Genomic DNA, 12,500 nt, shown 5'->3' with positions numbered 1-12,500 from the left:
GAGAGAGAGAGAGAGAGAGAGAGAGAGACATTAATTTCGCCACTAATTAAATTCTTTTCATCCTTTCAACCTTCCCTCCCTCCCTCCCTCCCTCCCTCCCTCCCTCCCTTCCCTTATTTCCCTCCACCACAAACACCACAACAACACCACAACACCTCATCACATCATCCTTTCCTCATCTATTCCTTTATTTTCCACCACCACCACCACCACCACGACCTTACCTTTCAACCCTTGACCTTCTACAGGGAGTGGGCGGCGAGAGGACATACGAGGGGCGGTTCCAGGCTCCTGTGGGCGGGTCGGTGTGGCTGAGGACCTGGGCGTGGGACGTTGGGACAGGGAACAACTCAAAGAAGGGAATACAAACCACAATCTTTACTGACGTCTACCACACAGCAGCTGATGACCCTCCCAGCGGTGATCACAGCTGGTCCCTCTTCATCACCGATATCCTGGACGAGAAGGGTGAGCCAGGGTGACGAAGGGTGACGAAGGGTGAAAAGGGTGAAACAGGGTGAGAAATGATGTGTAGAGGAAGAAATAGAGTGAAAAAAGGTGAGAAGGAGTGTGGAGGAGGAAATAGATAATGGATAGGGTGAAGAAGGGTGAAAAAGGGTGACAAATGTGTAGAAGGAGAAATAGAGTGAAAAAAAGGGTGAGAAAGAGGAAAAAGATAATGGATAGGGTTAGGAAGGGTGAAAACCTGTATGTAGAGGGAGAGATTAGGGTGAAGAAGGGTTGAAGGATGGAAAAAGGCAAGAAATGGTGTGCAGGATGAGGGATAGGGTGAATAAAGGTGGGAAAGAGTGTGTAGAAGGAGATATAGGGTGAAGAAGAGTGAATAATGGATGAGGAAAGGCTTGTAGGATACGTAAGGTGGGAGATTAGGGTGAATAAGGATGGGAAAGGGAGCGTAGGGTGTGTAGAAGGTGAAATAGAGCAAGAAAGGGTGTGGCAAGATCTGTGTAGGGTGACGAAGTGTAGCAAATGATGAAACGGTAGAAAAAGGGTGAGGAAGGGTGTAAGAAAGGAAGAATAGGGAGGACTAGGGTGTGTAGAGTGAAGAAAAATGGGAAAGAATAGAGGTGGTTGTATAGAAAGGGAAAAATACCACCACCACCACCACTACTACTACTACTACTATTACTATTCGCAGAGAACCGACCATCTTGCAATTTTCTGAGTCGCATTTATGATCCTGAGGGGAGAGAGAAGTGTGACGAGTCTGGCTGCCCAATGGGGGACTTAACGGCAGCTCATGGGCCCCTAAGAGTGTCCGCGGCTAGGTAAGAACACGCACAGGTAAAGCGAGGGGTGTTCTGTGGTGTTGTGTGGTGTTTTAGGGTATTTTTTGAGGTGTTTTGGGGTGTTTCGTGAGTGTTATGGGGTGTTTTGAGGTGTTTTTCTGGTGTTTCTGGTGTTTTGAGGTGTTTTGGTTGTTTTGAGGTGTTTTTTGAGGTGTTTTGGGGTATTTTGGGATGTTGTGTGGTATTCTGGGTGTTGTGAGTGTTCTGAGATGCTTTCTGGTGGTGTCTAGTGTTTTAGGGTGTTTTTAGGGTGTTCAATGTTGTTTTGGGGTGCTCTGAAGGGTCATGGATGTGTTAGAGAGAGAGAGAGAGAGAGAGAGAGAGTGTCAGTCACAGTTTAGGTCCCATCAGGTCACATTAGGCCACTCATTCCACGCCAGGTCACACAATCCAGGTCACGCCCTCTATCTCTCTTCCCAGGTCACGATTCTCACGCAAGATGTACACCTCCACCAAGATGACCCTGCCTGACCTGACGGGGCCGCGGAAGCTGTACCTGGCTGTGATGGGCGCCCTTCACCCTGACCACCTGTGGGCGTGCACGAAGCTCAGACCAGTGCTGCCGAAGAAGGCCCGGGCGGTGTTCGATGCCCTGGGAGTGACTGGCAAAATCACACTCACACAGGCGTCACTTTTTGCCCCCACGGACGTCACCCTGGCTTTGGAGGGCCTGGGGGGGATTGCCGGGGGGTTCCACGTGCATGAGCTCCCTGCGTTACCTCAAAGGGACCCCGGGGTATCGCACTGCTCCGCCACAAAGGGCCACTATAACCCGTATGGTGTGGACGTGGCTACATCTCCTGAGCCTGGCCTCGGTGCGCACGATCAGTATGAATTGGGTGACTTGAGCGGGAAACACGGCATGCTACTGGGTTTAGAGGACGCTCAAGCTACTGTCACAGACCACAACTTGCCTCTCTTCGGCCCTCGCTCAGTGCTAGGTCGTGGTTTGGTCATACACAAGGCGGAGGGCGCGAGGTGGGTCTGTGCTAACCTCCGCCCCACTACACCACAGATCCGCGCCGCTGTGACCTTCAGATACCCGTTAGTTGGTGAGATGATATTTGAGCAAGAGGCAGATGACCCTCATTCCGATACCTCCGTGCTGGTCACCTACCTCGTGTACTCTGACGGCAGCAGGAACACCACAGGGGACCACCGCTGGCACGTGCACCTCCACCCCCCAGGCAGGGACTTCTATAACTGGACCAAGCGTTGCGTCAGTGCTGGCCCGCGGTACAACCCTTTCAAGGTACGGTAAAGCGCACACACTCGCACGCACACACACGCACACTTACACACACAAAAAAAAAAAACTTATAGAATTCTACAAAAAACCGATTAAGACCCATAATAAGCCATCATAATCCCACAAAACTCCATCAAAATCCATCTTAAACCCATTTAAACCCCACTAAACTACACTGAAACCGATTAAACTACAATAAAACCCACTTACACGCACTAAACCGATTTTAATCCCACTCAAATCCCTTTAAAACTCAACAAACCCCTTTAAACCCCATAGATCACTTTTAAACCCCACAAATTCCTTTAAATTCCACAAATTCACTTTAAACTCACAAATTCCCTTTAATCCCCAACAGATACCTTTTAAACCCGACAGATCCTCTTAAACCCCACAGATCCCCTTTAAAACCCCACTAACCTCCTTAAAACCCCACAAACCCCCTTTAAAACCCCACAAACTCCCTTTAAAACCCACAAAACCCCATGACACCCTATTTTCCCCCAGGTGAGCACACACGAGAGGCAATACAAGGGATGCAGCGTGGACACCCCTGCCAAATGTGAACTGGGGGACCTCTCTGGGCGTCACGGGAACGTCAGGGTCTCGGGGACAGTGAAGGGCGCCCCGGAGACACAAAGGATGATGACGGACACGAATCTTCCTCTCTCGGGGCCTCACAGCATCTTAGGACACTCCATTGTGATTCATGATGACTTTGCTCCAAAACATCGTGGTGATAGGATGGCCTGCATGAGGTAAGGACGCGGTAGGATGTCTCAGGAAAGGTCATTAGGATGTTTTTTTTAGTTAAGGCTTTTGTAATCCCTTGAGAATCTTTTTGTAATTCTTCGTGAGTCTTTGTAATCGTTTATAATCCTTTCTAGTCGTTTATAATCCTTTCTAATCATTTATAATCCTTTAAAATCCTTCATAACCTTTTCTAATCCTTCATAACCCTTTGTAGTCCTTCAGAACCTTTTAAAATCCTTCAGAAGCCTTTAAAATCCTTCATAACCCTTTGCAATCCTTCACAGTCCTATGCAATGCTTTATAATCCTATGTAACCTTCATATTAATCCTTTCTATTCCTTCTTAACCACTTGAAATCCTTCACAATCCTTTCTAATCCTTTTTAATCTTTCATAACTTTTCTAATCCTTCATAACCCTTTCTAATCCTTTATAATCCTATGCAATCCATCATAACCCCTTTGTAATCGTCTGTAATCCTTCACAATCCTTTCTAATCCTTTTTAATCTTTCATAACTTTTCTAATCCTTCATAACCCTTTCTAATCCTTTATAATCCTATGCAATCCATCATAACCCCTTTGTAATCGTCTGTAATCCTTCACAATCCTTTATAATTCTTCCCAGTCTTTTAAAATCCTTCATAGTTCCTTAAAATCCTTCACAATCCCACCCATTCCACCTGTTCCGCCCGCAGCATCCACCGCATCTTCCGTCACAAGGGCGTGGTGAGCAAGTGGCACGCGACGAGGGGGGCGGGGTCGGTGGAGGGCAAGATTGAATTCGTGCAGGAGTCAGAGTATGACCTGACCAACACTGAGGTGGAGCTGAGGGGCCTGGCGGGGATGGCCGGGGGGTACCACGTGCATATGGTGAGTGGTGGTGGTGGTGGTAGTGGTGGTGGTGGTCCGGTATTTTTTCGTTAATTTTTCAGATTTTTTTTTTTTTGCGTTTTTTTATCAATTTGATGTTTTTTTCTTTCTTTTTTTTTTTTTTTTGTTTTAGTGGTGTTTTAATTGTTTAGTTTTTAGTTTGTTTTAGGATTTTTAGTGTTTTATTTTCTTGGTTTGCTTTGGTGTGTTTTTTTTTTTTTTTTTACCTCCACTCATTCAGTTCTTCCTTTTCCTTTTCCTTTTTTTTTTTTCCCTGTTTTTCTAGTTCTTCTCATTACTCCTATTCTTCGTTTTGTTGCTGTTTCTCTCACTTATACCCTCACTCACACACACACCCACTCTCATCTTTCTCCCACACACTCACTCACTCACCCACTCATCCACCTACACTCATTCACTTACTCATCCACCTACACACACACACACACACACACACACCCAAACTCACTAACCCAAACTCACTCACTCACAGGTCCCAGTAGAAGCAGAGTTGGAGTTCCCCTGTGAAGCCTCCACAACACTGGGGCACTACAACCCTCTGAACATAACGCCCAGTGACTCTCCAGCACCCACGAAGGGCACGGATGACCTGTACGAGATGGGCGACCTCTCTGGGAAATACGGGGGTCTTCATGGGCAAACTTGGCTGCACGAGTTTTACAATGACACGAATCTGCAACTGTTTGGGCCCACCTCGATCATGGGACGGTCCGTGGTGATTCATAAGATACAGCAGAATGCGAGGTAAGTGTGTGTGTGTGTGTGTTGGGGGGACAGAGGTGGTGTTTGTGGGTGTGTGAGGGGGAGTGAGGGAGTGTTTTTTTTTTTTTTTTTTGTCATTTTTATTTTTGTAGTTTTTTTTTGTTATTTTCTCTTTCTTGTTTTTTTTTCTTATTTTTTTCTTCTCTTCTTTCTCTTTTTCTTTTCATCTTCTTTTCCTCCTCCTCTTACTTCTCCTCCTCCTCCTCCTCCTCCTCCTCCTCCTCCTCCTCCTCCTCCTCTCTCTCCTCCTCCTCCTCCTCCTCCTCCTCCTCCTCCTCCTCCTCCTCCTCCTCCTCCTCCTCCTCCTCCTCCTCCTACTACTACTACTACTACTACTACTACTACTACCACCACCACCACCACTACTCCCTCCCCAGGTGGTTCTGCGGCAGTATAGGATGGGGGTACTCACCTGCCGAGGCCCGCCAGGTGTCAGCCATCGCATCCTTCCACAACCCTCAAGGATACGCCGAAGGATACGTCAGGATGGTGAGTGAAGGATACGTTAGAATGTGTAGGATGTTTTAGGATGTAGGATACGGTACAGTGTGGTAGGGTAAAGTGAGAGATGGAAGGATACGTGGGTGATGGAAGGAGATGATAGGATAGTGTAGGATTGTAGGATGTTGTAGGATGTGTGAGGAGAGAAGTGTGATAGTGATAAAGAAAATGCATAGAGGAATAGAGAAATAAGTGAGAGAGAGAGAGAGAGAGAGAGAGAGAGAGAGAGAGTAGTAATTAAAGACAAAGTGGAGGAATATAGAATAGGGTAACGATTATTATTATTATTATTATTATTATTGTTAGTAGTAGTAGTAATAGTAATAGTAGTAGTAGTAGTAGTAGTAGTAGTAGCAGTAGTAGCAGCAGCAGCAGTAACCACGATAAGAGGAACAATAATAACAATGATTTTCTTTCTCCCTCACACACACACACACACACACACACACACACACACACACACACACACACACACACACACACACACACACACACAGCGTCAGTTGGTGTACATGGACGGTTCCTTTGGCGAGACTTTCATCGAGGTGAACCTGAAACACCCTGGCAGTAACAACAGGAACGTGGTCAGTGGATGGCATTACTTCATTAGCATCATTATTATTATTATTATTATTATTATTATTATTATTATTATTATTATTATTATTATTATGAGTCACCCTCTCATTAGTGTTATTATTTTCGCTCATCCTCTCATATTAGTGCTAACATTATTTTGACTCATTCTCTCATGCAAACTACGTAGTATTATTTTTTTACTCATTCATACTAGTTTTGACATATTTTTGACTCATTCTTTCATACTACTGCTAACAATTTGTACTCATTATCTTACTAGTATCAATAATTGTAACTCATTCTCTCATGCAAACTACATACATAATATTTTTACTCATTCATACTAGTTGACTCATTCTCTCATACTAGTGCTAATATAACTTTTACTCATTCTCTTACTAGTATCAATAATTGTAACTCATTCTCTCATGCAAACTACATGCACAATATTTTTACTCATTCACTAGTTTTAACATACTATTGACTCATCCTCTCATACTAGTGCTAATATAACTTTTACTCATTCTTTTACTAGTATCAATAATTTTAACTCATTCTCTCATGCAAACTACACACACAATATTATTACTCATTCACTAGTTTTAACATACTATTGACTCATTCTCTCATACTAGTGTTATAATATTGACTAGTACTAGTAAGATAATTTTTCCTAACCTAACTTTTACTCATTCTCTTGGTACTAGTGTAAACGATTTTGCCTCCTCCTCTCGTGTTAGTGTTAAAATATTGACTCATACTAGTGTTACGTCATTTTCACTCATTCATACTGTGAGTGAGGAAGACCAACAAAAATAGAGTAGAAAGAAAGGAAGTAGGATAACAAAGAAATTAATGAGGATATCTGCCGTGGTACAGTGGAACCATGCGTGCTTTGTGGTCCGAGGGATCTCCAAGCGCACGGGTTCGAATCCTGTCCACGGTCCGAGTGTAGGTTGGGCTTCCTCACTCGGGGTTTCCTAGCTGTGGGTTTTGAAATAGGAGGTACCACAATAAATTACCCTCTTTAGCCCATAAATTCCTGTGAAAAGCCCACGTGGTATAAATAAATAATAAAAAAAAAAGAAGAAAGGAAAAACAATAAGGGAAAAAAAAGACCTTACTTTATATATATATATCAATTTACACTCAGTCATTCCTCTCCTTTCTTACCAAAAAAAAAAAAAAAAAAAAAAACACGTAGGAGGATGTAAGATCATGTACGTGTAAGACCATGTACGTTTTGAGCCCTTGTACGTTTCCAGACGAGGCGACACAACTGGTCCGTGTACGTGAACCCTGTGGGAGTGGATGCAGGTGTGAAGTTTTTCCAATCCAGGTGTGTGGCTGCCGGGTACAGGTGGAATCCGTACCTCATCCACCTCGCCTTCCCTAATGACGTAAGTGGAGAGAGAGAGAGAGAGAGAGAGAGAGAGAGAGAGAGAGAGAGAGAGAGAGAGAGAGGGAGGGGAAGAATGAGAGTTGGAGGAATAAGGAGGAGAAGAAAGGGAAAGAAAGATTGAGAGAGAGAGAGAGAGAGAGAGAGAGAGAGAGAGAGAGAGAGAGAGAGAGAGAGAGAATGAGAGTTGGAGGAATAAGGAGGAGAAGAAAGGAAAGAAAGATTGAGAGAGAGAGAGAGAGAGAGAGAGAGAAAGGATTTATGCCTGTGTATTTGTCTATGTCTGTCTTTCTTTCTTACTTTCTCTTTATCTTTCTTTGTTCACTCTCTTTAATTATATCTTTTCGCTTTTTTTTCTCTCTCTCTCTCTCTCTCTCTCTCTCTCTCTCTCTCTCTCTCTCTCTCTCTCACATCACTAACCCCTCCCTCCCTCCCTCTCCCTTTCCCTTTCTCTCTCTCTCTTTATCTTCTCTCACACCCATCTACCACTCTCTCACTTCACCACTAACCTACCCACCCATCCCTCTCTTTCTCTCTCTCTCTCACCACTACCCCCACCCTCTCTCTCTCTCTCTCTCCCAACAGCGTGACTATTACGAGAGGGAGTGTGGACCTGATGTACCCTTGCGCTGTGATGTTGGAGACCTCTCTGGGCGCCTTGGAACCATCGATATTGGAGACAAGCGCTTCGTGTTCGTGGATCGTAACTTGCCACTGTGTATGTGTGCTTGTGTTGTGTTTGTGTTTCACCCCTTCAGTGCCTTGACGAGATTCCATATTCATTCTGCTTACTATTTGGTGATTTTACACAGCTTCAGAAACTTATGTGGGGGGATTAAGATAGTGAAGACTGTGGCCATTAATCTTCTGACCTCCATAGACCCTTCCTAATGTCAATAAGATGGTCTAATGGTAAAAATGTGGCCCAGTACTGAAGGGGTTTTCTTTGTTCGTTTTCCTCTTTTTCTTTATATTTCTTTTCTTGTTTTTCCACCTCTTTCTTTCTTTCTATCTCTTTTTTTCATAATTCTCTTTTTTTCTTGTTTTTTTCTTTGTTTTCTCCGTTTTTGTCATTTCTTGTATTTCTTTCCTTCGTTCGTTTCCCTGTTTCTCTATTTTTCTCTTTTCTTTGCTTTGTTTCCCTCTCTTTCTTTTTCTCTCTCATTTTTCTCATTTCTTTCCTCTTTTCTCGTATTTCCCTTCCTCTTTTTACATATTTCTATCATTCGCTATTTTTCCTTACATTTGTCCTTTCTCTTATTCCACCTCCTCTTCCACTTCTTCCTCTCTCCCTAATCATCCACCTTACCATCCATCACCCTTTCCTTCCCTCTCCACCTCCATCATACCACCACCACCTTGACACCCTCTCTCTCTCTCTCTCTCTCTTCCACCTATCCTTCCACTCCTCCACCTCTTCCTTTATCTCTCCACTTTAACCCACTACCTTCATCAAACCACCACCACCACCACCACCATCTTCACCCCCTCTCTCTCTCTCTTCCACTCATTCTTCCACTCTTCCACCTCTTCTCTTCTCTCTCCACTCCATCACTTCCATCAAACCACCACCACCACCGCCTTGACTCTCTCTCTCTCTCTCTTCTACCCACCCTTCCACCCCCATTCCTTCCTCCACACTCCTCTGACATCCCTCCCATTCTCCTCCACACAGCTGGTCCACACGGCATCATGAACCGGGCCATTATAATCCACAGGGAGAATGCAGGAGTGGAGCGGTTCGCCTGTGCCAATATAGAACCGGATGATGACATTATAAAGTGGGTCATTATCAGAAAGGCGCCCAAGTTTTCCGTGTAAGTAAGAGATGGATTGGATAGATTTTGTGGATTGGGGAGTGGAAGTGGATGGGTGAGAGGGAAGGAGGGGAAGAAAGAGAGAGAGAGAGAGAGAGAGAGGGGGGTGAGTTATGTTAGATAGTCGAATAGATAAATAGATAAAGACACATGGATGAAGAAAAACACTAAAATCTTCCTCCTTTTCTTATTTTCTTTCATTCCTCCTACTTCCTTTCTTTCTTTCTTTCTTTCTCTCATCTTTCTCCCTCCTTCCTAAATCCTCTTCCTTTTCCTCCTTTCTTCCTGTCTTTTCTCTGCTACTCCTTTCCCTTATCCTCTCCTGCCCTATTCTCTTTTCTCTTTTCCTCCTCCTGTTTTTGTTTCTCTTCCTCTTCCTCTTCTTCCTCTTCATCTTCATCTTTCTCTTTTTCCTCTTCTTGCTTCTCTTCATCTTTTTCCTCTTCTTGTTTCTCTTCATCTTTTTCCTCTTCTTGTTTCTCTTCATCTTATCCTCGTTTTGTTTCTCTTCATCTTCATCTTCCTCCTCCTCCTCCTCCTCCTCCTCCTCCTCCTCCTCCTCCTCCTCCTCCTACAGGCCCACCTTCATGATGGATATCCGGGAGGTTCTGGGGGCGCCGAAGTGGTTCCTGGCTGCTGACCTCCAAACAGTGACCTTTTCCAGTGACCAGCAGTGTGTGACCTTCGTGGTGCACTTCATGGGTGAGTGTTCGGGGGGGGGGAGGGAGGGAAGGATATTTTTAAGTGGCAGATTGTTTTCTTTAGTTTATATCCTTTAGTTCGTTTTTTTTTCTAGTCTTTATTTTTTGGGATCCGTTTTCTTTGATAATCTTAATTTTTCTGGTTTATTATATTTTATTTTCGTCAGTTTTATTTCGTGTTTTTCCTCATTCATTTCGTGTGTTTTTTTTTTTTAGTTCTTTCTCGTCACTTTCCTTCTTTCGTCTATTGTTTTCTTATTCGTGTTCTCATTTTCACTACAGTTCGTCTCATTTCTCAGCTTTTCTCTCATTTTTCTCGTCATTAGTTTGAAGTCATATTTTTCTTCAGTTAGTTAGTTAGTCATATTTTGATTAACTAGTCATATTTTATCTTCATAATCCTCTACACATACACACGTCTTTCTTTTTCCAAACACACACCGATCCCTTCCCCCACACACACACACACATTATCCTTTCCACACACACACACACACTCCTTTCCTATTTTCTCACACGTTCACCTCGCATTTTCTCTCCTGACGAAGGCCCCAGCGCAGGTCGCCTTGAGTTGGACTTTTCCCGTGTGCTGGCTGGCGGCATCCTGGACCACCCCACCATCAGCATCAGGGGCGTGTACCCTGACCCGGACCGCCCCAAGAAGCTCCCCTACAGGACGTGCGGGGGCCTGGAGGAGGAACTGCTGCTGGAGGAGTATAAGAGTGAGTCGGAGGGAGGGAGGGAGGGAGTAGTAAGTTGAGTCTGGGGAGTAAGAGTAGGAGGTTAGGGGGAGGGAGGGTGAGAGGGAGAAACGGGGTGTGGAATGAGGTTAAGGGGAGGGAGGGTAGTGGCAGGGGTGGATGGTGTGGTAGACGGGCAGGATAACGGGGAGTAAGTGACATTATAGGCAAATAACTGGGAGCGAGGGCTTTGGGGGGGGGGGATAGACCGGCAGTAGGCAAAGGATAACGGGGAGAGGAGGCGGGGGTAGAGCGGTAGAGAACGGGGAGTGGTACCGGCAGGATAATGAGGAGAGTGGTATGGGGGAAATTATACCGACATTTTCCTTTTCCAGCCAACACCCTGTGGGATCTGATCAAGGGCAGTAGTGATGACGACGATGGTTATGGTGGGTACAGGGGAGCGGCGGCTGGGGCTGGCCTCACCCTGGCCCTGCTCTTCCTGCCTCTGCTTCACTTCCTGCTTTGAGGAAGGCCGTGTTTTTGTACCTTATCACGTGTTTATTCTGTACACCATGTAGATAAAGAGAGGTATATTATACTGTTTTTGTACCTATTAAGTGTTTATTCTGTTGTACACCATGTAGATAAAGAGGTATGTATATACGTATTTTAATATACATATTTTAATAAAATTGTTAGATGTAGGTATATATTATATTTCATGAAAATTGTATTACGCATAAATTTACTCGATACACTATTTCGATCATTTTGTCGCCTTTCCTTGGTGTTCATGTGAGGGAGAGTGGAGAGAGGATGGTTGACAGTGTATGGGGAAGGGTTTTCATTCATTATTACACAAACCAGTTTTATTTTTCCAATTCAATTTATTCCTTAGTTCACTACCCCTCTTTTCCAATTCAATTTATTCCTTAGTTCACTACCCTCTCTAATACCTCGAAGAGTCTCCGGAGAAACACCAAGACCATTTTCAGAGACGGAAAAATTAATAAAAAAAAAAAAAACAACTAAAAACAATATGCTTGGGAGCCCGTCGGACTCTTACAAAATTGATGCTCATTAACCAGCGGCGCGCCGACCCACGAGTCTTACTCACCACGTGCACACAACAACACACAGGGACTTCACTCAAAACAGGGAACCACCACCGTCGCCGCCGCTGCCTTCTTCACCACTAGCAGTGTATGAGGTCACTGCCACGTCACTCACCTGGAGGACAGAGGAATTGAATCTGAATAGCAAGAAAAAATCAGTAACAAGCAAACCACAACAAACAATTAAAACATATACTTACAACACAAACACTTACTGCGCGTCAGAGAGAGAGAGAGAGAGAGAGAGAGAGAGAGACTTACTGTACAATGAAAGGTAGTACTTAATACCAAACATACGGCGCGTCAGAGAGAGAGAGGGGGGAGGGGAGAGCAAGACAGGAGCGGGAAGAGAGGGGGACAGGAGAGAATAACAGGATCGGGGAGAAAGATGGACACAGAAGGCAATGGAGAGAGGGAAAGAGACTGAAACATGGCAGGGGAGAGAGAAGAGAAAGGAGGAGTTAGGAGAGAGAGAGATGGAGCCAGAATAGAGAGAGACAAGAACGGGGACAAAGTGACAGACAGGCAGGAGCTGGGAGAGAAAAACACTTAGGACAGGCTGGCACCCCCGATGGCAGGCTGAGGAGCGGCCTGCCACCACACAGCCTTCACCCGGTCACTGTTGATTTTCCTGCCGCCGATGTGGAGCGCTGGGTGGATGTGGCGAGGTGGAGCAGCAATGTGGAGCGTGATTGGGATGACCTGGGGAACAGTAATTATTCTTGTAGCGACGGTAAAG

At 44.8% G+C, this 12,500-nt stretch overlaps 2 protein-coding genes across 3 annotated transcripts in view; one reads left to right on the top strand and one right to left on the bottom strand.

Moving 5' to 3' along the window:
• LOC123513474 overlaps positions 1 to 11,406 on the top strand; it is a 15,159-nt gene extending 3,753 nt beyond the window's left edge. For both annotated transcript variants that reach the window (XM_045270642.1, XM_045270653.1), the window contains exons 4-17: positions 249 to 468; positions 1,160 to 1,289; positions 1,731 to 2,562; positions 3,067 to 3,317; positions 4,009 to 4,183; positions 4,677 to 4,948; positions 5,344 to 5,455; positions 5,965 to 6,051; positions 7,312 to 7,446; positions 8,031 to 8,163; positions 9,121 to 9,262; positions 9,840 to 9,964; positions 10,512 to 10,685; positions 11,039 to 11,406. In XM_045270642.1, the coding sequence (XP_045126577.1) occupies positions 249 to 468; positions 1,160 to 1,289; positions 1,731 to 2,562; positions 3,067 to 3,317; positions 4,009 to 4,183; positions 4,677 to 4,948; positions 5,344 to 5,455; positions 5,965 to 6,051; positions 7,312 to 7,446; positions 8,031 to 8,163; positions 9,121 to 9,262; positions 9,840 to 9,964; positions 10,512 to 10,685; positions 11,039 to 11,172 (2,922 nt within the window). In that variant the 3' untranslated portion in view covers positions 11,173 to 11,406. The remainder of the gene's footprint in view (positions 1 to 248; positions 469 to 1,159; positions 1,290 to 1,730; positions 2,563 to 3,066; positions 3,318 to 4,008; positions 4,184 to 4,676; positions 4,949 to 5,343; positions 5,456 to 5,964; positions 6,052 to 7,311; positions 7,447 to 8,030; positions 8,164 to 9,120; positions 9,263 to 9,839; positions 9,965 to 10,511; positions 10,686 to 11,038) is intronic.
• A 131-nt stretch (positions 11,407 to 11,537) lies between these two features.
• The window catches only part of LOC123513481 (glutamic acid-rich protein-like), a 26,331-nt gene continuing 25,368 nt past the window's right edge, over positions 11,538 to 12,500 (bottom strand). Inside the window, exon 17 of the mRNA XM_045270676.1 lies at positions 11,538 to 12,463. Coding sequence (XP_045126611.1) covers positions 12,370 to 12,463 — 94 coding nt within the window. The 3' untranslated portion in view covers positions 11,538 to 12,369. The remainder of the gene's footprint in view (positions 12,464 to 12,500) is intronic.

Source organism: Portunus trituberculatus, chromosome 5, assembly GCF_017591435.1.
Source record: "Portunus trituberculatus isolate SZX2019 chromosome 5, ASM1759143v1, whole genome shotgun sequence".
In the NCBI taxonomy this organism is placed as follows: domain Eukaryota; kingdom Metazoa; phylum Arthropoda; class Malacostraca; order Decapoda; family Portunidae; genus Portunus; species Portunus trituberculatus.
The sequence above is the reverse complement of the archived record's forward strand: the minus strand, read 5'-3'. Positions and strand labels throughout refer to the sequence as shown.